The 25,407-nt window shown below is 41.1% G+C and overlaps 1 protein-coding gene across 1 annotated transcript; it reads left to right on the forward strand.

The window, feature by feature from the left end:
- The first annotated feature begins 8,647 nt into the window (after positions 1 to 8,647).
- Positions 8,648 to 24,711, forward strand: LOC131242705 (PHD finger protein ALFIN-LIKE 4). Its single transcript, XM_058241530.1, has 5 exons — positions 8,648 to 9,447; positions 9,544 to 9,576; positions 12,292 to 12,520; positions 23,515 to 23,653; positions 24,184 to 24,711. The coding sequence occupies exons 1-5, from the start codon at positions 9,354 to 9,356 to the stop codon at positions 24,454 to 24,456; spliced, it is 768 nt and encodes a 255-aa protein (XP_058097513.1). The 5' UTR covers positions 8,648 to 9,353; the 3' UTR covers positions 24,457 to 24,711.
- The last annotated feature ends 696 nt before the right edge of the window (positions 24,712 to 25,407 follow it).

Raw genomic sequence — 25,407 nt, forward strand, 5'->3', positions numbered from 1 at the left:
GGGACGGACTCCAGAGACCCAAGATCAACAGAATTACACATCAGGGACCCAAGAAAATCAAGGAATTGAAGCTCAAGTGGCCTGAAAAGTGTCCAGAATGCAAGATCATAGGGTTCCCACCATCTGATCAGTTCGAAACTTCATACGTGGCCTGAGGACCATAAACTAACCGTACACGTCAAATTTCAGCCATTGGATCCTCGTGAAAGTGGCTGAACTAACAGATCAGTCCATAAAATCCTGATTTGGGGCCCACCCGCTGTCCAGATACGCTTTAACTTTGGTCCCCACGGTTCAAATGAAATGGAGAACAAGATGAATGGTGTGGATTTCTCATAATCATTATACAGTGTATATACTACACTTTTTGCACTAAGAGTGCATGGCAACACAGGGACGTGAACTCTGTTTACGTGAACTCCGTTTCTGTCATGAAACAGAGACTGAGGATGATCTCAGTGGGCCATCATCATGGTCCAAATGCTCAATCCGAGCCGTCCATCATGCAGAGGGGCTCGATTTAGCCAAACCCATGTTGACTTTATGCACTCATGCATGCACACTTGTTGGTTTCAATGGTCACAAATGGACTGCCCTACAACTATTGCAGCTGATTTCTTTCGTGGGTCACGCCGAATCTGATCCAAAATCCATCCCTCTTATCAAAATTTTGTCACGAATCTAATGGACGGTTTGGATTTCTCAAGCGACAAGGTAAGTGGGCCCCACTAGTAGCTCAGCGCAAGTCCTGCGCAGGCAGAGAGTCCAAACAGCGCCCGGACGCTGCCGCTCTCCGTGGCCCCTTTTGTGATGTCAATCACGACCGGATCAATGATCCAGACCGTTCAAATGATAGAGTAGGAGATCCTGAACCCCACCAAGAAGTCCGATTCCGATTTTTGACGATCAGTCGTCCAAAATCTCAAGCTAAACAGAAGTACTTTTCTGCGAAATTCTCGGCTGCGTCAGCTGTGTCTGCGTAAACGAATTTGTTTCCGTTTCGAATACAACAACCTCGCTCCTACGTCCCTAGCAAGGGATAAAAGGAAGGAAGAGAGGAAGAGAGGGGGAAACGGGAAGCAGGGAGCTCGGTTTTGGATTTTGTGCTCGGTGGGAGGAACAGAAGAAGAAGACTTGAAGGCTGGAACGGCTGGAGTGTGTATAGTGCTGCTGCACGTAGGGGGAGAAAACAGAAGAAAAGGAGAAAAAAGCTAAGAAGAAAAGGAGAAAAAGCTGAGGAGATAGGAAGAAAGAGGTTTCCTTTTTCTTTTCCTTTTATTTTATTTCTTTCCTTTAATGTTTTTTTTTTCTTTGGTTCCAGCCCATTCATGTTGGGTTGAACCTCTTAGCTAGGGCTAAGAGGTGAAGCTTGTATTGAGATGGGAGACTTTATTTAATTATTTCATTGTGAATTAAACTTGATTGTGGTTTAATTATTAAATGAATATTTTTCTTAGTCTTTAATGGTCTGTTGTGACTGAAATTACAATGGGTTTGCAATGGCTTTGAATATTTCTTTTCTCTTTTGATGTTTATGACGTCAGGAGGCCCTGTTGTTCACCATCGTCTCATGGGCATGGTAGGATGACAGTACCTTCCTGATCTTCATACATTGTTGATTGGTTGGTAATTAGTTTAATTCTATTGTTTACTTTGTCTCCTGGGCATGGTTTGGTGATGGAATCCATTCTAATTCATATACCTTTCATCTCTTGAAAATCAAATCAAGTAAGTTCAGTTGAATTCCATAATCCTTGATGCAGGCATAAGATCTCCCTGATCTCTACAAGTGGATCCTCTGAATCCCTAGTTCCTTTCCTCTGAATTCCTTAAAGTTTTAGATAATTCTTCTACAATTATTTCTTAAATTCTATTTGATTTAGATAGCATCTTAGTCTAGTTCTATTTCTACCTAGTTTCAGGACACGTACAAGTTTCAGTCCCTGTGGATTCGACCTCGGTCTTACCGAGTTTATTACTACATCACAACCCTATACTTGGGGAGTGAACACGTACTCGAAGGTCAGAAAAGGGTGGATCAGATTTTTTGCATCAACAGTTTAGTGCCATCCGTGAGAATGACATCAAAGTTGTTCCTGCTTTACTAGAAAACCACAATAGCGAAAGGAAAGAAGAAAGCTCTAGCTGCCATTGCTACAACCATCCCAGCTCTTATTGAATCATCAGCCAAACATGGTGCCCAGTCCTACCAGCAACAAGTCGACTCTACTCCCCCAACGCCCGCCCCTCGATCCCGCACTCGAGGCAGTCGATTAGTCTCTTTGGAGAACCTAGTCGAAGCCTTGAATAAAGACATGAATCGACTCATGCAACTCCTCGAGAGACAGAATCCACCCATCGGTCGCAATGTAGCGGAGGGTGCTACCACTGCACCATCTCAAGTGTCGGTCAACTCGTAGAAAAGCAAGCGACCTCTCGAGCTACTAGCCCAGGCTCTTTTCCACATTTTGGGAGCAGCCATGCTTGTGGACTTCAACCTGCACCTCGCTCCAAAGAGGAAGAGTTGTGGAAAAGCCCTCGAAGCAGTGACCGATAAAGAGGGCCCTTGAGAGGCAGGGCTCGAAAAAATTCGAGGGTAAATCAACGACATCAGACAAGCTTACCGTGCCCGTGTACCGACCTTAAAAGAGGCTATGTTAGAAGAAATTGAACAACCATTCACCGACGACATTATGGTATCTCTGCTTCTACCCAGGTTCCGGATGCCGCAGATGACCCCCTACTCTGGAACCGCTGATCTGGCCGAGCACCTCGAGTCCTTCAAAGCATGAATGAAGCTTTATGGCGTCTCAGGCCCCGCCATATACCGAGCATTCTCCCCGACCTTATCAGGAGCCGCTCGGCGGTAGTTCATGTAGCTGAAGCCGAGGTCCATCAGTTCCTTCTCGTAGCTCAGTAAAGCCTTCCTCACACAGTTCATTAGTGGGAGAGATGGAAGAAAGTCATTAGCTCATCTTCTTACGATCGAGTAAAGGGAGGACGAGCTATTAAGAGACTACTTCATCCGTTTCAAAGCCAAAGCTATCCAAGTCTACGATTATTCCCACCAGATAGCTTTGACTGCCATGGTAGTCGGCCTCAAATAAGGAAAGTTCATTTTCTCTATTGGTAAGAACCCCTGAACTACCCTCACCAACTTACTTAACCGAGATAAAAAATAGTCCGATGCCGATGAACTCTTTAGTTCATGAAGAGCTGCTCAAAGAGGAAATAATTTGACTGAGGATAGGAAGCGAAGGGAAAACGAAGAGCCCTCTACCGTTAATGCCAAAAGAAAGAAAGAGGATGACCAAGGCCGAGGCCAACGTACCTCGATATCAGATACTGAGAAGCACATAGACTAACCGACCTACTCGACTAAGAGCGACCTCCATTTTTAAAAGGAAAAAATGTGCTCATGATTTTACTATTGTGTTTTCTACTGCTTTATGGGCTTCTACAATAAAAGAACTTCCCCAGGTTATGGAAAGAAAATTCTTTTAAATGATTTCTCGACTATTTAAACTACACGGTCTACTAGTACTTCCTTTAGTGCAAGGGAAAAATAGTCATCAACTAGTCGTCTGATCCTTAGAGAAGAGGTCGAACCACTAATTAGTAACACTACTCGGACTGTGTGATCTACAATAAAGACTTTCCTTAATATAAGGGAAGAAAGTCCTTGTACCGAGTACTTAGCCTCCTACTATGGGAACGAATAAGACTTCTCTCAGTTGAAGGGAAGAAAAGTCCCTCCTATTAATTCTACCGTGTACAATCTACCACTAAACAATTGACTCATCGATCTTAGCCCTACTTCGTCCGACCTCTCGACCTCCCGACCTCTTCGGCACAAGTTGTTACACAGTGTCAGTCCACACTAACTAACTTCCCGAGCTTTTGAAGAATGCTCGGAAGTAGGGGGCTATTGTTATGGGTAAAAATGGACTGGCCAAATGAATAGACTTGAAGACTATAGATTGCTTGAGGGCCGAAAAATCACCCCGACCTCGGCATCGGATACCAACCTCGACCAAAGAACTTGACCTCGGTTACCAACTTCAGAGGTCGGCCTCGGATACTAACCTCGGCCTCGGGAACCAACTTTGGAGGTCGGCCTTGGATATTGACCACCACCTCGGAATCAAATACACCTGCAGTATATTAATATATGATAGGATTATCCTCCGATATATTTGCGAGGATCTCGAAAAATCAATGACGACACATCTGGAGGAAGATATCTTCCGTGATACGCAATCACCATTTAAGAGCCATGACCATATACGCCACCACCCCCAAAAGGCTATAAATAACTACTCCGCCTATGGTAAAATGTAGAGCTGTACACGAGCAGAGTATACTCATTAACTCGCTCGACTCGACTCGAAATGAATTCGAGCCGAGCACGAGCTGATTTTTAGTGCTCGAATTGAGTTCGAGTCGAGTACGAGCTTAACCCTGCTCGACTTGAATAGTACTCGAAATCGACTCGGCTCGACTCGAACTCGATTCAGAACTCGACCAGGGGTATATATATACTCCAAAACAAAAAACCCTAAGGAGAGAACTTGACATGCATGAAAAGCCAACAGTCTCTGCAGACCCAAGGAGAGAAGACGAGACAGCCGTCAACCATTTCCCAGTCAACACCCTTCGAAGGTCGTCCGTCCTTCCTTCCACGAAATTCCCTTATCCCATCCATCCTAAAACCCTTCTAAAACTCCTATTTCTTTCCAGAAGAAAAATCAAATCTATTGGATTCCACAAACGATCCAGGAGCTTTAGAAAGACAAAACCTCTGATATATATTTCTTGTTTCTAGCTTCATCTTTTAAGGCCTTCCCTTTACAGCTGCTTTCCATATACCATTGAAGTCTTGAATTTCAGTTTCATTTGGATTCCATCCCTCCATCAGAAATAACTGCCTTGGATCGCGTTAAAGAATAATTCAGAGATCCGGAGATGGTTTGGCTTTTCTAGTTATTGGGCTTCCAACGCTGAGATTTTCAGAGCTTTGTTTTTTTATTCTTCTGTTTTGAGATGGATGGATCGCAGGGTTCGAAAACTCATACTCGAAACATGCTTGAAGACTTGAACTCGAACTCAACTCGAAAACTCTGCTCGAACTCGGCTCAAACTTGGATGAGCCAAGCACGAGCTGGGCATCCGAGCTCGAAGGCCGAGCTGAGCCGAGTACGAGCTAGGTGTCTGGCAGTGCGAGCCGAGCACGAGCACGAGCTGGGCAATACTTGACTCAACTCGACTCATGTACAACTCTAGTAAAATGTAAGCAGAATCTCTCACCCAAAACCACTCAATACTAATAGACCTAGATTCCTAGCCTGACTTTGGCATCGGAGGATCCCCTGCTCTAGCCAGGGTCTCCTTTGTCTCCTTTCTGTGGAGGGACTCGAAGGTCAGAAACGGGTGGACTAGATTTTTGCATCGACAGTGGAGATTAAGTGCATATGATTTTTGCATCAACAGTGGAGATTAAGTGCATATTCATAATGGAGGTTGGAATCCTTATTAAAGTGGCAATCTCAAGGAATATGAGTAAAATCTCAGAAGTTTGAAGGATTATGAGATGGATTAAGAGTGGGAAATTATCCAAGTTCTAATGACACAAAAGTTTCATCAAAATGCCTAAAATTCATATATCCCCGTCTAGCCAATAAGTTGCAACGACTCAAAAATGGGTAAATATTGACCAGGTTAATTGATTGATCGAACCTTCGATCAATCAACGTATTTCTAAAATTTTCTGAGAAGCTTGTTGGACACTTTTGACCATATTCGATCGATCGAGCTTGACTTTCGATCGATTGAGCTTTGATCAAGAGCCTGTTGTTTTGGGCAATTTGTTTTACAAGAGCTCCGAATCTCTATAACTTATCCGAGCATATTTCAATAAAGCTTCTTAAGGCTGAAGGATTATCAAATTAGGGTTTACTGATATAAGAATGATTATTTAGAGGTTAAAATTGTTTTAGGCATAAGGTTATATAAGAATGATTATTTAGAGGTTAAGATTGTTTTAGGCATAAGGTTAGGGTCACAAAGGCATCTCAATTTACACGTTTTTCACTCTTTAATGCTCAACCAACCCATTGACACATGTACTCATGTGATTAACAAATAAATGTACAAATAAGTGCACTAACAATATTTCTTGAGAAAAAAACCAAAATGTTCTGTAACTTAGGTTACCTAAACTATTGAAATCAACGGACGACAACGGATGATCTCACACTCTCACTTAATGCATGTGTGTGGCCCACTTGATAGGAGAATTGTTCCTGTTTTTATTTATAAATGATATTTACAAGAGGCTCCGACTCGTTTCAAGGACTTGATGTTCCATCAAAGCAATGTATCGACGACAAGTAAAATAGAATGTAGAAGTCAACACACAGGGTTGCCTTCTCTTGTGAACCACTTCTATTCCATCATTTCCCCAAACTTGCAAATCACTCCCTGTCTGCACTTGCTTCGGGTGGCCTTAGGATTGCGTTTTGGAGATGTACTGTGTCATAGAATCAAATCCCTTTATTGACTGTCTCTTAGATGCTCGACAAAATTCCTTAGCGAATCTTGGTTTTAGTTCTGCTAATCGTGCTATTTTAATCTGTCGATCTGTATTGGATCTGGTTATATTCAGGTCTGGATCTTGGTGTACTACGAGCTTTAATGCATTCAAAATTCAAGATGCCCATATGATCGAGATGGACCTGTTTGGATGCGCCTTAAAAGGGAAGTTTGATGCCGAAGAACTGTTTTAAGCCAAACCCTAGCCTATTTGTGCGTTTGGGTGCACTCATGCGAACCATCGTTTGGTCCTCTGCCCAACGGAATAAGCATTGAAAAGCCAACTTCCCGAATGCATCCGTCCCAGTCCGACTCGAAGCCAGGTCCACGAGCTCTGATGGGTAATCTACTGCCTGAACTTGGATCCGATTAAAATCGGGTCCGATACAGCAAATGTGTATTCGGATTCGTATTCGGATTCGGCAGTGAGCCCTCTCTGTACGGGTCGGTGTTACTGTTGGAAAAGCTCCGTGGGCTTATCACGAGGTATGTGTTTTATCGTAAAGGGATTGGCTACTCCCCCTGACACCAGCCGATGGCTGGTGGTCGTTGCTCTGTGGGACCCACCATGATGTATTTGTTTCATGCATGCCGTCCATATATTTTTAAAGATCATATTAAGGCATGAGACCATAGATGAGTTATATCTAAATCTCAAACGGACCACATTACAGGAAACAGTTTTGAATGAGTATCGACCATTAAAAACATTTTGGTGGCCAAAAAAGTTTCGGATCAAGCTGGTTTTTTTTTTTTTTCCCCTTCATCTGGGCCTGTATGACCTAATCAACGGATTGGATGTCAAATAAACAGTACAGTTGGCCTTAGGAGGATTTTAATGGTGGATATCCATTAACTATTGTTTTCATGTGGTGTGGTCCACATGATATTTATTTATCTCTCAATTTTGGGATTAAGTATTAAAATGATCTTTAAAAATGAATGAACGGAATGGATGAAACACATACATCATGGTGGGGCCCACAGAGCACCGACCAGCGCCACGGGGCTGGGGGCAGGGGGAGTAGCCAATCCGTTTCCTGTTTCATCCCCACCATCCGTGCACTTTTCCAGCTCATTTTAGCGCATTAGCCCAAAATTAAGGCAGATATTAAAAAAAAAAAGGATGTACGGAATGAATAAAACACATACATCATGGTGGGCCCGCAAAGCTTTTTCACTATCGACCGGTACCGAGCTGGGTCCTGGCAGTGTCACTACCGAATCCGATTCCAGCAAATGTGGTGTCTGGACCTGAACCAGGCACACGGATTTCCTGACAATTTCGTAGGAAGTTCCTGCGCCGACGTTTGTGATGGATGTCAAAGCGGACTGGCTGGTGTACCACGTACCACCGACCTAGCTAGTGTGTTGACGTGACCAAGTTATGTGGGTCCTATGTGTTATATCCAAACCGTCCGTTCCAGTTGACGAGCGCCCGGTAGGGCTTGGGATAAAAAATAAAATATATCCAATGATTAAGTGGACCACACAGCAAAAAAGCAGCAGGAATTGAACGTCTATCATTGAAACCCTTTATGGAGTCGAAGAAGTTTTGGATCCATATGATATTTGTTTTTCCACCGTTAAAAATGTCCAAGGGCCATAAAAGTTTTTGAGCAATATGATACTTGTGTTTTCCTTTCGTTCATGTATGTGTTAACCCGTGAGTAGTTTAGATTTGAAATAAATATCATGGTGGGCCTGAGGAAGGTTTCAACTGTGGTAATTACTCTCTCCGTTGTTTTCTTAGTGGGTTCACTAAAAGCTTTCGATCTGCTTCATTCTTTTGATAACGCCCTTAAATAATATCTCTAAATGTATGAACAGTGTGGATACACCACATACATTATAGTGGGGCTCACAGAACTTGCTAACGTCACTTCAGTATCAAGTCCGGCTAATCAACCTGTCAGTAGCTAATCCGCGTCCCACCAGTTCGGTGGTGTATGGTACATCAGCCTCCGGATGTCATTTAAACATCAAGCGGAGCTAGGAAGGTTTCAATTTCCCAATTTTCCACCGGTGGTTTACTTGACTCTTGGATTCGGTTCGTTTCGGTCGAACATCTTAAAATGATGTCGAAAAACGGATGGACGGGGTGGAATTCTCCCAGACATCGCGGTGGGCTCCACCTTGTTTCGTAGCGCAGGAACTTCGCGCGCAAGGCTTTCCAGGAAATCCGCCCAAATACGACTGCCCCGAGCCCGACCCCTCCGGTTGGATCTTTACCTGAAGTGCCCAACCCACTGACGGCCTAATCTCGACGTTGAACTCATGTGCCCCACCGGACGAATGGACCAGCTTGATTTGTGGTCAGGCAGTGTTCCCCTTACGCTCTACCAGATGAACGGCTCTCGCCTCTCTTTCGCACGACGGTCCCCTCCCCATCTCACCCGCGCGAATAACGACCGAATTCCCGTCAAGGCAGTTCGTGACAAACGCACATTCTAATACGCTGGCTGCGCAGAGAACCCTCTCTCTACAAGGCAAGAAAAAGTAAAGAGCGAATCTCTCTCTCTCTCTCTCTCTCTCTCTCCGTTTCGATGCAGCGAAAGATTAAAAAAAAGCCCCTCTAAAACCCAATCCGCTTCCATCTGTAGAAGATGACTGTTAAAAACCCTAACGGATTCCAACCACCTTCTCCTCTCCTTCTGCTTTTCTTTTAGGGCAAAAAGCCTAATCTCTCCCTCTCTTCCCTTCTCTCTTTCTCTTCTCTCCTTCATCTTCTACTCTCAGGCATTTTCTTCTTTTTTCCTGGAATGGAAGGAGCGACGTACAGCCAGCGCACGGTGGAGGAGGTTTTCAAGGATTTCAAAGGCCGAAGGGCTGGAATGATCAAAGCGCTCACCTCCGGTTTGAACTTCCTCTATTCTTCTGTCTTCCTCTCTTCAATTTTCTTCCGTTTCTCCCATCCTTGATTTGATTTCTGGTGTTTCTGTTCGATTGCAGACGTTGAGAGCTTCTATCAGCAGTGCGATCCCGGTGAGCTTTTTCTCCATACACGGGTTTTGGGGTTTCAATTTCATGTCTTATCTGTTAATAATGTTATTTTCTTATGGAATTCTTTATGCGGTGTGGATCAATCCTAACAACTTCGCGCTGTTTTCTATATACATTGTTTTGGGTTTCATTTAATCTTTCAGAATTTAGTGTTATAAGAGTTTGATATTTAGGGGTCATCTGGGAACCTGGAATTGAAAAATTACTAACGAATCCAGGATTTGGATTCCCTGAGAATTTCAGTCTGTCGGTTGTGTTTGGCAACCTGGAATTCATTCTGTGGAATCTGGAAACTGTGCATTGGATGTTAGGAATTAGCTGTCGGGAATGTGTATATTCACAGGAGAATAAACCTGAAGAGGTAAAACATATTAAATATGCCGACATGATCCACATGTGTAACATGTAAGACAATCATTGGGCTGAGCCCATTGTAGTACAACATTGTTAAAAAAATTAGACAATTCCAAGCATTAGGTGGCCCACAAAAGCGAGCCTGCTAATTCATAATTTGAGCTAAAACCTCATACATGCATTAGCTATGTCCCCGAAGAACCATCTGTACCCAAACATGTGAGGTAAGCTGGGAGCAGTCAACATGTGAGCCCCTGTGGATGGAACACATCTCTAAAAAATCACTCCGATCATAGGACCCTCATCGGGTCCCGTTGGCAGCCAATGAGTAGCAACTAGCAACGGACGCAAACCTTTGATACTCTGGCAGCATGATGGATGATACACGGGCAGTTAGAAATTGCATCAGTGGCATCTAACTAATCAGCCTAAATTGTCCAAATCATGGATAACATTTCAGATGTCTCATGAACAAAAAATTAGGCATATTTGATTACCTGACTACCAGATTGGTGGACGTCATTGGAGGGTTAAAAATGAAAACTATCCAACGGCCCCTGAATTGGAGGTTACAATCGTTAAGCCGTTATGATTTTCGAACAGTGACTTAGCTGTTCCACAATTTAGTCCACCAAATCACAGGTTACAATTGTTAAGCTGATATGATTTTCAGTCAGTGACATAGCTACAGTGGGTTCCACAATTTAGTCGGAGGAGGAGATAATTGGTCTTGTGGAATAGACACTTGGAGGAGAAGTGTGCATGGATATGATATCCAATATGTCAATCATGGGGTCCTGTCCCACCTTGTAAATCACACAGGTCTGCTAGTCAGGTCTGTTACATGCACCCATACATATTTCTCTAAAGAGTTCCTAAATACCCAAAGCCATTTTAATGCGGGGGCATTTTCACACCGGGCTCGAGTGAGGTGACTTGTGGGATACGGGGGCACACTCGGGGTGGGCGGCCCGTAGAAACCATGTGATTTGGGGCCTGCGAAGGGACGGAACCCATGGATTTGGAGCCCACAAGAAGGGTTCGGCTGAGAACCTAACCCATGGATGTGGGGCCTGGGCTATGAGATAAATGGATTAATTTGCCATGCTCTATCAGTTCGGGCTTTTAGAGCAAGTGTTTAATTGTGCTGCATCACATTTCTCTTAAAAAAGCTTGATTTATTATCTTTAGTGATTTTATCAATACTTGTGGCATTTTTGGATCCTAGTTGCATGAACCCTCTACCAAGGTCTTGCTCCTGCTTTGAATAATGCTTAAGAGTTGTACTCATTTCTGCTTCCTGGTTGTTTATACGTGCTAACATTTTGAAAGATATGCTTCCATACTACCATGCCTACTCTAAATCCTATCCATCCATGAATTGGAAAATAAAATTTTGAAAAAAGGTTGAACTTTGGAATTTATGCTGCGGCCCTTGATAGAGTGGAATGGCAGATCCGGATTCATGTAGTTGATCCCAATTAGTTAGGACAAGGCATAGATGATGATGAGGAAGACAATGAATTCAACTTTTGGGTGGAAAGGATCATTATGGTAGTGTGATTTTTTTGCGTGGTCGTGAAATGTGGGATGGGGCGCACCTGATGGGTGGATGAGGAAGACAATGAAATCAACTTTTGCATGGAAAGGATCATTAAGGCAGTGTGATTTTTTTGCATGGTCATGAAATGTGGGATGGGGCGCACCCAATGGGTGGATGAGGAAGACAATGAATTCAACTTTTGGATGGAAAGGATCATTAGGGCAGTGTGAAATTTTTTTTTTTTTTTGGCGCGGTCATGAAATGTGGGATGGGGCACACCCGATGGATGGTTCAAATGGTTTGACTGGACAGTCCATGCTTCCATATGCATCTAGGAACACAACAACTAATCTAGTTTGGGAGCATAGGATTGTTTCTTGATAATAGCATACAAAATAACATTACTATCAACAACAAATTAAAAGAAAAGTAATAATTGGCACAACTGAGATGAACTCAGTGATAGAAGATGGGTTTCCGAGTCCAATAAGAGGTTTTGAACATTGTCATGCATTCATTTTGCCTCAATAGGCCTGTTTATGAAGAGAATCTTTTCATAGATTCATACTAGTCGCATACAAAATGCTATTGTTATTGTCATCAACCACTTATTAAATTAAAAAAAAAAGAAGCTCAGTGAGTCAAACTCACAGCTAAAGATTTCAAAGTTGAGTCCAAGGTTTCACATGGTGCTACAGATTCAACTTTGCTTCACCAGATCAGTTTCCATATGCTTCTCATTTGTTATTATTATTATTTTTATATTATACGTTTCTGACGACATTCATGGTGACTCACAGATAAAGAGAATTTGTGTTTATATGGACTTCCAAATGAAACTTGGGAAGTCAACCTACCTGCTGAGGAGGTGCCTCCAGAGCTTCCTGAGCCAGCACTTGGAATAAATTTTGCTCGGGATGGGATGCAAGAAAAGGACTGGTTATCGCTAGTGGCAGTTCACAGTGATGCGTGGTTACTTGCTGTGGCATTCTATTTTGGTGCACGATTTGCATTTGACAAAAATGACAGGTAACTTTTTACTGGTTGTTTTTCGTTCAAAATGTTGTGTTTAGATTCTTTTGTTAGTCATATACTGAGGCAGTATATGCATCTACAATGTCTTTACTTCCATATATTCCTGGGTACATCGGCCCCAATATGCTGTTAAAAAAAGCAAGAAAATAAAATAAAAGAAAACATGAGCAATTTTATGTTCCGAGGAATGTAAGGCTCCAGCAATTTAGTTCTAAGGAGGTGCATCCATCAGTGGTTTCTATTCCATCTTCTTTTCTAAATACTCTAATGTTCACATATCATGCATGCCTTGGTGGTTTTGACAATCAAACAGTCCTTCGTAGAGGCATTCTACAATCTTTGTTGGCTATTTTATTGTTTCTCAGGTCTGTGCTGTTTGTTGAGGCAATCCACATTTTGTTCTTAATATAGTTATGTTTAGATAGACATGCATATCTTTGATGGTGGTTCGTGTTTTGGTGATTTGACCAATTGATCAGTGCCTTTTGTTTTCTGTTCTCCACTATAGAGGGAATTTACATTCTGTACTTTGGGTATTCCATTGTTTCTCATATGGATCCTGTATAACATGTTATTATCACTTAATTTGGATGGGAAGCTGTGTCATGCTTTTAAAGAAGCATAAAGTGCATGCCATGTTGTTTGAAATGCATTTCTTGTTAAAGAAACAGGAAGTTGTTTGAAAATTCACGCATGTCTCGTTTGTTGATTGATTATTGCCTTGCTTATTTGTAGTTTGGACTCATGGATACTCTATCTGTTTGTAAGGGCCTTTGGGTTGCATCCTTTGCTCTAATAAATGAAAGTTCTCTGCTATAGAGATGGAGTAAGGGAGGAATTAGAGTCACTATGGTAAATAGCATTTTCTAAGATTAAGAGTCACCTTGGTAAAACACATCTTCTGAGTTTCAGAATCACTCTGGTAAAGAGCAAAAGATCCTGTATAGCTTTTTAGATGGTCAATAAATGCTCTTTTTTGGGAGGAAGGCGTACAAGTTCCCTCTTATAGATCATTTAAGAATCATGAAAAGAGGGAACAATCTAAGCATCTTTATATTATTAGGTACCACCATATGATTGTTCCAATGTTGAATTTTAATAGAAAGAGCATATGATAAGATGCAAAATTGATTATAAGAGACTTCATAGGAGGGTACTATTTGGATGATAGCATTTGAAATATGGATGTTGAACTTTAACTAATATTTGTAAGTATCATAATGCTTACTAAGAAGTCTAAAAAGGTAGTAAAAGATCATGCGTGTAACACAGTAGAGATCAGATCTGGGAATCACACAACTATAATGGATATGATTATAATTTCGAGTCCATTTTGATGTGGGTTTATTTGGCTGATGCATGGTCTGGTTTCAACATCTTTTTTCATATCATATTTTGATTGTTTTTTTTTTTTTTGGTTAGCTCTGTGGGGAATGCATTCTTGTTTTGGTATTATTGAATGAAATGTAGATCCAAATCCTCATGAAATTGATGTAAGCTTGCTGTGTTTTCTTGTTGACAATTGACTTTTGATTTTCAGAATACGTAGCTGCCATTAAGGGCCTATTTGGATAAGGGGTGAATCCCAATTTCTTGAAGAAATTTCATCTCGAAAGATTTAAATCCAAAAAAAGTTCGGTCTTTGGTTTGTTCAAAATGTTCCGGATGAAAGTGAAAACACATCAGACAAGCTCCATTACCTGATTTCATTTTGTCTCCTGCTCGAAACGAAATGGATAGGGTACACTGCCCCTCACGGAAACAGGTCCCAAATTTATTTATTGAATTACAACATTATCTTGTAAACAAGAGCGGGCTGTGGCGTTCTTATCATTGAAGTTCATTATGATTTGTTAGGGAAGGACTGGTTTATGTTCCCGTGATATTTCAGCATATTGGCCTTCTTCTTCTTCTTTTTGCATAGAAATGCTGAGTTCTATATAATTTTGTTTTTGTTATGAAGATTTTTGTCGAGTTCTGGCCCCTTTCTCCCTGCTGAGCCCTCGTTGCCTCAGATTTGTACGTCTCCCTTTTATCTCTTGATTCTTCCTTTCTAGATCTGTCCCCATCTTAGTTGCAATCAAAGCAGTAAGTGCTGCATTTAAAGAAATCCGGGGAAAGATGGTAGTCCTTATCCAAGAGGGACATCTACTCGCATTTTTCAGCGAGAAGCTCAATGACACGAGGAAACATACGTATGGCCTCAAGTTCTATGTTGTGGTGCAAGCTCTATAGTATTGGAGGTATTACTTTGTGCATCGAGAGCTTGTATTCCATTGTGACCATGAAACCTTGAGGTACCTAAACTCCAAGAAGAAACCAAGCACACGACATGCCAAATGGAGTGCTTTTATCTAGGAGTTTACTTTCAACCTCAAGCATCATCAAGTGTGGAGAATAAGGTGGTAGATGTGTTTAGTAAGAAAAACATCTCTTTCCTACTTATCGTTTCCGTAGTGGGATTAGTGGAAAAAATGAGATTATGCTACTAATAGAGGGTTTGAAAATCTCTTCACCGCTTTTACGGTGGGAGTTGTTACTGATTATCCTCATTTTGCATGACATGACAGTTTACTTGTTTTGTGACACGAGGTTGTTCATTCCAAAGGGCCAGTTGCAAGGGTTGTTGGTGCATGAATTGCACTTAGGAGGCCTTGGAGGTCATTTTGGTGTGTGAACAGGATGATTTTGATGGTCAAAGACTTTCTGTTGGCCAAGAATAAGGGACAATCACGATCATAGTTGGGTAGTGCCGAGCATGTTAGCTTGGTAAATGGTGCAAGCAAAATGCTAATCTTGACACACAAAGATAGCTTGTTCGTGATTCCATTTTCATTGTGGTCGATTATTTCTCCAAAATGGCTCACTTTATTCTATGTAAGAGGACTTTGGATTCTATGCGCGATATCTTCTTTAGGGAAGTGGTCCGATTGCATGGAGTTCCTAAGACCATCGTATCTAGGATGTCAAATGGATGCGTTAGTTTTGGAAGACACTGGGCCAAGATGGGAGCAAAGTTGAAGTTTTCAAGTGCATACCATTCCCAGCCTGATGCTTAACATGAGGTGCCCGACCAAAGCTTTAGAAACCTATTGCAATGCCTTTTGGGGAATCCTTTAAGTACACGTGACCTTGTCTTTTCTTGACCAAGTAGAGTTTGCTTACAACAATTCTGTAAATCACGCTGCATGATTATCCCATTTCTAAATTGTTGATGGGCTTGAGTCTCAATATCATCTAAGCCTTATCCCAATTAATTGGGGTCAGCTACACAAATCCTGTTCCGCCGTATCACACATTAAGGGCCATAACTTCAGTTAGTTCAAGATTTTTATTTTTATTTTTAATTTTTCTTACCGCCCCCACTCAAATCCTTTTGGGCCTTCTCCTTTACCATTTAGAACCTTCAACTTGTACCAAATCATTCCTAACCAGTGCAAATTTTTTTTCTCCTTTGCATATGGCCAAACCATCTAAGTCTAGTTTCCCTCATCTAATTGGTGCTACTCTTAAGTTCCCCCATTTCTAATTCTATCCTTGCCATTCATCCATCTCAACATATTTTCAGTTGCACGCATACTCTGAACATGTTGTTTCTTAATTGCCCAGCTTTCTGTCCCATAAAGCATGGCTAGTCTTGTAGCTATCCAATAAATTTTCCCTTCAGTTTGGGAGGTACACAACGATCACCCAGAACTCATGAGGCACATCTCCATTTCTTCCACCCACTTGAATTCTATTGGCAACATCGTTCTCGACCCGAGATCTGGGAGACTTCTTTGTTAGCAATCTTAAGTAAATCCTCATTTCCACTCTTGTTGTTACTAAAATTGCACTTCATATACTTTGCTTTAGTTTGACTAGATTTAAATCCTTTAGATCCTAAAATACCTCTCAATAAATTTAGTTTTGTATGTATACCCTCCCTTGTCTTGTCAATCAAAACTACGCCTTCTGCAAACATGATACACCATGGGATCTCTTTCTGCAAATGCTTTGTAACTTGTCCATAACCAATGCGAAAGGACATGGGCTTAATGCCGACCCCTGGTGCAAGCCTACATTAATTGGGAACTCACTTATCTCTCCACAAGTAATCCTCAAATTTGTTGTTGCTTCCTCATATGTATCCTTAACCATGTCAATATGTGCTCTTGAAACTCCTATATTTCCCAACACCCACCAAATTAACTCTTTAGGGACCCTATCATAAGCTTTCTCTAAGTTGGAGAAAGATGCTACCATGTGGAGATTGTTCCTCCTCTTCAGTGATAGACCTCTCTGGCATGAAACCAAACTGATTTCCCAATACATTTGTCTCATGCATTAGTCTTTTCTCAATCACTCTTTCTCAAAGTTTCATAGTATGGATCACAAGTTTAATCCCACCATAGTTAGTGGAGCTCTATATGTCTCCTTTATTCTTATAAATAGGTACTATTGTACCTAATTACTTATCCTCCCTTTTTTATAACTAAAAAAAACTTATAAAGTTGTTTAATTCGCCAACCAAAATAACCTAGTATCTGCCAGATGCTTCCATACCTCAATTGGTATGCCATCTGGTTTGAGGCCCTTCATGTTTTCATCTGTCTTAAATCTACTTTTACTTCATATATCCTAATCCTACGAAAATATCTATGCACTCTGGCATCATTTGAGTTTATGATTCCTTCTATCCCTATGCTTTCAAAGTGATTGCTGTTTAGCAAGTTATGAAAATAACTTCTCCACCTTTGATTGACCCCATTATCCTTGACTAGTACCCTTTAGTCATTGCTCTTAATGCATCTACTATGATCTAGGTCCCTACTTTTCCTCACTTTCATTTTTTCAAGTTCGAAGACATCTTTCTTACCTTGTCTTGTCCCCGATCTATTATAAAGACCATCATAAGCCTTGAGTTTAGCCTCACTACTTTCGAAGCAATCTTTTGGCATTTTTGTATTGTGCAAGATGTTCATTGTTTCTAGTCCTTTGTCAGGCTTTGAAACATGAATGGTTCTCATTAATATCTTTTTGTACATCGTCATTTCACCCTTAATTTTCCTTCTATGATTGACTTTTCCCTCTTAATACTCCTAGAACGTCTTTTGCCACCATCTCATTCACATAACATTTGCATCGTCCCCAACATTCCACTTTCCTTCTTTTATCAATTTAGTTTTTAGATAACAATTTTCTTTCTCCTTCTATTGATAGCCTACCAATTTGGTACCTCTACCACTCACAATCAGGGAGCCAGTATTCTCTGGATTTTTGCAAAGCATATGAAGGGTATGCATTAAAAGGTCAGACCAATCATTGCCCACAAGAATGAGAAATACAAGGGATATGCTAATAATTTTTTTATTTTTATTTTTTTTAGAGGTAACAATAACTTTATTGGAAAAAACAAAGAAAGACAAACAAAACAGAAAGGATAGCTGATCCGCTGAGGGAGTGGATCAACTAGAGCCCAAAAAAGATAAATTACAACTTTGCAGCTTAATAACAGCAGAAGTCCAATCTGCTACGAAAGAAATCACCCTAAGCATAATGCTCTTGAACGAATTGGAAATACCATCAAAACATCTAGCATTTCTCTCCTCCGACACTGCCTACCAAGCTGCCAAGAGAGAAATTCTCCAGATTAAAGATCTTTGCTTTCCACACGTAGATGGATACCACACTTTAAAAAACTGCGGGTGAGCATGGGGAAACCCAGGAGACATTGAAACGAGAAAGGAGGTAATTCTGAATCTGATTGGAGAGAGGACAGTGGATAAAGAGATGATCCACCGTTTCTTCATCAGCCATACAACAAAGACAGATATTAATATGACACATTCCCTTTTTTCTGAGATTGTCTATCGTCAGCACCTTCTTTTTACCCACTAACCAACCAAAAGCTGCTATCTTTGGGGGAACTTGAAGCTTCCAAACTTGCTCAAACGGATCATCTTCTGCTGACTGCATTTGACTGGAGAGGATGCTATAGAACAATTTAACCGAAAAAAGACCTATTTTTTCTGGCTGCAAAAAAAACCTTATCTGTGCTAAGGAGACCTTATCTGCCATCAAAAGAGGTTCAAAGTGGGCCCCATTTGATCACACATGTGAACTCTATGATCAAAGGACCATTATTGTGTTGTTTTATTATGTTTCTTTTAATAATTTGTAATGTCTAAAGTCCGCCTACTCATGGCTCATTCTGAATATTTGATCACACATGTGAACCCTATGATCAAATGACCATTAGGATTAGTGTCATTATTGTTTTGTTTTAATTTTACGTTTCCTTTAATAATTGTAATGACTAGAGTCCCCCTACTAATGGTTCATTAAGAAAAGTAGAAAACCCATAAGCAAGGGCATTTTAGTCTTCTCATTTCCATTAGGACTTCCTTTATCTTTCTTCCCTATTTAGACTCCTTATGGGGTGTGTGTAACTTGTTATATATCTAAGAAAAAAAATATAGCTTGTTGCTTTTCTACTTTTCTCTGGTAGAAGATGGGGTGGGGGTGGGTGTACGATCACTAGCATTACGGCTAGTGGAGTATTGGGAACTTTCCCTTTGTTTCTTCATTGATGGCTAATCTGTAACACTTGTTGCTCAAGATTTGTCAAAAATAAAGTTACAGATCAATCGGTCGAATGACCTTTATGTCAACTTGGTATTTAAACAAGTTCTGCTCTTGGAATTGAGGGTTTTCTCGTTCTCTCTGTCTACTTCTTTTCCCCTTGTTTGTCCAAAACCCCAAAACCTAGTAAATTGTAGCCACTGCCCCCTTCCATCCCCCAAACCCACCTTCCTTTGCCCTAAATCTTAGCTGTACCCAATCCTAAACCCTTGGATCAATTACAAATTCAACTGTACGGTTATGAGAACTTTAGATCTTAAGGTCAGCACCCTAACCCCAACTCTAAATTTTAGATTTGTCCCAAGATCTTGACCTCTTAAACTTTTAACACCTAGTCCTAGATCTATCCCTCCACAGAAATTCAGCCGATCCAACACTAAAACTTCTCCACCATACACCCGTCAGCCTTATTTCTTTAGTCGTACAACAAATCAGCCCCTATCCAAAGTTCTAAACCCACAATCAATCATAGATAGGAGTACAAATGGGTCGGGTCGACCAGAGGGTCATTGGACCCGACCCAACAATTGGGTTTGGATCCAAAGTTTGACCCAAATTACTGAGTGTGTCGGGTCTGGGTCCTGTCAAATCAACCCAACCTGACACAATCAGGACTCAATTTTCGAACGAGTTGGATTTGGGTCATCCTGGTCATGCTAAAATGGAACCCGACCCAGACCCATAGAAAATTAGTCAAATTAAGCCTGTGTTTTTTATTTTCTTTTGGGCTAAACTGCAACAACAGTTCACCACCTTTTTCCAAAACAGGGTTACCAATCCTCTACTTGTGACAATCTAGGCCCTGCAAGTCGTGGGCCCCATTGTTGATGGAGAATATACAAAAAAATACACTAACTGGACTAATCTAAACATGTTATTTATCCATTGAATTTGAATGTTTGCCATTTTATTCTTTTCCATCAAAATTGATAGCCACCATCAATTGGATGGTTTAGAACATTATTTGTGTGAAAACTCAATTTTAATTTCTTCACTCAACCAGACTCGACCCATACCCGACCCGGACCCGACCCATGTGATAAATGGGTCAGGTCCGTGTCCTTCTATACCCAGACCTGACCGATTAAATCAATGGATCGGCTACTTTTGACTTGGGACCTGACCCAGACCTGAACTGAATTTTAATGGGTTGGGTCTGGGTCTAAAAATCTGACCTGATTCTTATATGAGTCGGCTGAGGGGCCCCCCTTAACCTGACCCAACCTTGCACCTCTGATTGTGGAAACCGCCAAACCCTCTATTTACACTCTCAAACAAAATTTCAGCAGTCACGTCTCACAAAAATTCAGCCATGATATCAGGACTCATCCAGACCTAAATCGGGAACCTAAATCAAGAGGCTATAGTGTATTTACAATCACTTCAACCATGAACTACAGAGTATTCAGATGGAATGCTTGTCCAGAACAACGCCTTTCTGTTTTTATCTGGAGCAAGTAATACTAGAGTGAGAGTCACTGTCGATTGAAGAGTATTCATTTCCTCCAAATGTGACTGAAAATGTGAAACACACTGAGAGAAGCCCAATGTAGGATCAGTTGATGGATTCATAGATCAGTGTTCTAAATAGCAAATCATGTGTAGTGTGTAGCATTCACCCCTTTGAAGCACGAGGCTTAAGCTACATAGCGTGTATTGTAAGCTACACTCTACTTCTAGATTTTAGCAATGACATTTGGTGCAACCAAAGATATCCTAAACTACTAGGAAAAAGGGGCAAAGATTAAGTATAAAGGTAAGGAAAGAGCATCCTAAGTGATTTAGTGCTATGATTTAATACTATTACTAAAATCATTGAAAGAATAACAATTTTTTATTTTTAAAAAATGTAATTAATCATTGAAAACATTAATTGATTTTAATATTTTAGTGAAAAAGAACTTGTAGTGTAAGCTACACGGCATGTACCATAGTTTATGTAGCGTTTAGAGTGTACAAAATTAGCATGTAGCATAGGCTACATGTGACATAAACTATTTTCATGAGCTACATGGCGTTAAGGCTAAGCTATGCTACATAGTGTATGTAGCGAAGCTATTTAAAACACTGCCATGGATAGATCTATTGATGGGTGAAAATGGCCAGATTAGAGGAGTTTCCAGTCAAATCAGAAGCTCAGTTGACGCCTGATGGATGAGCCGGTGGAAGGGATCAATAGATTGTAGAAATAGAATGCTTGCAACTCGATGGTTAAGGAGATGGACAGCTTCTTGACTATACTGTGAAACCATTCAGAGATCAGCACCATGGTACTGTCTCAATGATGATCAAATTGCACATGACGTAGGTCGATGGTGACAAAGATGACAACATGATGACTGCAAGATGTTCAACAGCCATGCATGAAGCCATGGTCAACCTTTCAATCGTTAAGATCTGCAAATCTGTTGTTGCAAAAGAAATGGAAGTCGATACCTTGAATATTGAGAACCAAGGAGAAGTGAAAAAGAAAAGAAACAGAGGAATGGTGTGACATGCCACGCCAGCTTACAGGTGAGTAGTCGATTAAACATGGCCTTCACCATTGACTGTCATTGAACCAAAGAAGATGCTACCAGCTTTAATTCGAGGATTTAAGCTAGGTAAAATTGATGCAACCAAAAGGCCACAAAAGCTGGCTGATCAAAGATATGAACAATCCAACTGTTCAGATGTCTTGGTTGATGATTTGGATCAGGTCCATCGACTGATATAGCAGATTAAATGTGATCAATCAAGTGGTCCTCAAATTGATATGACTCGATTGTTTTTTCCTCCCTTCTTTGTGGTTGGTCTTGGATGATGATGGTGGTTTTTAATTTTCTTTTCTTTTCTTTTTTTTTCCTGAGTTCTTTTCTTCTTTTTTTTCCTGAGTTTGTGTAATGTAAATGAAACTGGGTTAAATTAGGCTATGTATGAGTATGAGGTACAGGGTATCAAATTTCAGTTTGCGAGGGATGAAAACATGGGTGGCAAAAAGAAAGGGCTACGTATGAGGCGCAAGATATCAAATTCAAGTTTATTAGAGAAATGAAAAGCAAGGCGGCAAATCAATGCTGGGGGAGTGGATGACCCAGTAGTGACCCTCTCGTCAATCCTGTATTGATGAGGGAATTGGCTATTCCATTTGCACGCCTCGGGTCAAAAGAGACAATTACATTCAAAAGATGCACAAAATCTCTAAATCTTGGAAGGCACAAAACTCAATTTAAAAGGCCCCACCTCCTTGTAGGAGAACCAATCTCCATAATGATGATGATCTTATGCAAGTAAAAGCATAGGCTCTACCATGCTCCTGCTCGCACATTGTCTCCTTGTTATTGTTGAGGTTAATAGCTTGTATTGTTTGAATGTTGATCTGTGGAGTTTTATTGATATCCTTCAGGAACTTCTCTTTCCGTTGTAAAAAATAATGGAGTTGGGCAATGGTAGTAGGATATGCTACCAAACCATATTGCCAGTAGTTTTCTAGAAAATTATTCCTGCCTTGTTCTGTTTAGCTTGGGGGTACGGTGTTGGGGGGTGTTATAGAACCGAACTTTGTCAATATTGTCAAAGGGGGGCTAGTGGTCTTTTAGAATTTGTCTGAAGTCTGTCATATTCTAGTTGATGTCTGAGGCCTTTCCTTCTCACAGAGTAGCAAAAGTGGTTGTGGACAAGGTTCCAAAAATCAGTTTCCAGGATGGTATTGGTCCCCTGGAAAACCAATATATATATTGGCTGTGCACCAGTTCTCACGAGTTCTCGTGAGAACTTTTTTGAGAACTCATCCAGTGATATGAGCCCAAAATCTGAACCATCCACGTGATGCAGCACCCCATGAAACCCCCAGGGCCCAACTTTTACCCTAATCCAAAACTTTGGTGGGCCATGATGAAGGAGAGAGGCAAATAAAGGGTGGAAACTATTTTCTCTTGCCATGGCCCACCAGAGTTATGGAACAGGGTAAAAGTTGGGCCCTAGGCGTTTCATGGGGTGGTGTATCATGTGGATGGTTCAGATTTTGGGCTCATATCACCGGAAATGAGTTCTCACAAGAACTCGGGAGAATGGTGTGCAACTGAGCATTCCTCATATAGATATAGGTGTGTGTTTGTGTGCCAAAAATATTGGGCTTGGATCTACTTGAAAAATTAGTTTCTGAGCTTCCTCCAAGAAGGAGAAAAGGGAGATGGGGAGGAAGGGAGCCTTGAATCTCAATGCAAATGCTAATGAAATTACAATTTGGTCATTTTGCACTTTTTCTTAGACTAATAGTTGGTATTCAGTTCAAATCTTCATTCAAGCACGCCGATAATGCTTAAATTACTAGAACATCTTTGACAACCAAGGTTTTTCTTCTTCATTGGAGCTGTAAATTACAGGAAGAAGCTCTTCCACATGATTAATGAACTTCCCACCATATTTGAAGTAGTGACTGGGACCGCAAAGAAGCAGCCCAAGGAGAAATCTGCAGCCACCACTCCCAACAGCAGCAGCAAGAGCAAGTCAAGCTCAAAGACGGTGAGTCTTAAGTGCTTTTTAATCTCCACCTTTCATGCTCACAGTCTGTTTCATGTGTTGGCCCATTCATATTTTCCGAGGTTACAAAAATAGCACTGCATTGAGAAATGGCAAGAGGGTGGCTGTCAATTGAAACGTAAATTCAGATCATAAATTGGAACTTTTGCCTTTCATAGAAGTAACTGAAAAATATAGAAATACTTGAAAATATGGAAATATTCTGACGTTCCACCATGAAATTTTAAAGAGTAGTTTGTAACATTCCATGGCATTTAAATAAATAAATAAATAATCAGCAGTGTTTCTATGTAGTGGTGATGGAGAAGACAGCATTGGCATGTTTATTTTCATTGTCATTTCGGCACCCACTTCTTATTGAACTCAATTTAAAACCACCACAGATTTGATATATTTTTCTACAATTTCCAAAGTAAGATTCAAGATGGTATTCTGGATCACTTTCCATGGAATTCCCTAGAACTAAATCATATGATTTTTAACACTTGTATTTTTGTGGGCTGCTTTTTCAGCAACAACCCAAACCGTCCGACTCTCAGTTGAAGGCGTCAAAGATGCAGATGCCGAAGGAAGATGAGGAGAGTGGGGAAGAAGAGGAAGACGAGCAAGGGCTGACGCTCTGTGGAGCATGCGGGGAGAACTACGCGAATGACGAGTTCTGGATCTGCTGCGATATTTGCGAGAGGTGGTTCCATGGGAAGTGTGTCAAGATCACACCCGCCCGGGCTGAGCACATCAAGCAGTACAAGTGCCCCGCCTGCAGCAACAAAAGGGCGAGAGTCTAATGCATTTGGAAGGTGGTCTGAAAAGATACATAGATGGGTTCGTAAGGGGCTTGGGTGGGCGGGCAGTGGTGCACCATTTTGAAAGTGGCAGGCCATGTTACATAGGAATTATGAATGTGGATGAGGAGGCAGATGCAAATCAGTATTTCAGTTTTGTGACTATTGTTTGTGTTTTTCAGTCCTATTCTTGGAAATTGGGTGGTGTTCGTTTTTTAAATGTTAACAGCAACAAAGTAGATTCATCTTTTATGGTTCCATCTGCTATCTATAATCACTGTGACAAATATCGCCGAGATTTTGAAAATTGTGGCATTTTTTGCAAGAAAACAACAAGACAATATTATCTTCATAACAAATATTGGCCCTTTTTTTGTGATTTTATCGTGAAATTATCCTGATATTTAAGCAGAACTTATTTAAAATTTAATCAAATGTTTTTATGTTTTTTTTAAAAAGATGATGACACCATTGGGGGTGTACATCGAGTCGAGCTCAGCTCAGCTCAACTTGGCTCGGCCACTAGCTGACCTCAGCTCAAACTTGTCGAACTTGGCTCAGCTTGGTCCTCGAGCCTGACTGGCCAGCTCGGCTCGGTTTGGTCTACAACTCGGGCCAGTTCGAGCCAAGTTTGAGTCAAGATCGAGCCAAATTCGCCATTGCAGCATTTTCACAAACACCTGGACTACACCTTCAAAATCTCACTGTATTTGAGATGGCAGCAATGGTTTTACAGGTATTTGAGTCAACACTCAGTGAGTAACATCAATATCAAAGTAACCGAGTCACCGAACTGGTTCGATCCGAGTTCGATTCGAGCTGGGTTCGATCCGAGTCGAGTTGAGCTAGGGCCAGTTCGAACTTGGCTTGGAATTCATTTTCGAGCTCAAAAAATCAGCTCAACTTAGATCGAACTCAGCTTCAAATCGAGCTGAATCGAGCTGAGCTTTTTCG

The sequence above is a fragment of the Magnolia sinica genome, chromosome 4 (genome assembly GCF_029962835.1).
Source record: "Magnolia sinica isolate HGM2019 chromosome 4, MsV1, whole genome shotgun sequence".
NCBI lineage: Eukaryota > Viridiplantae > Streptophyta > Magnoliopsida > Magnoliales > Magnoliaceae > Magnolia > Magnolia sinica.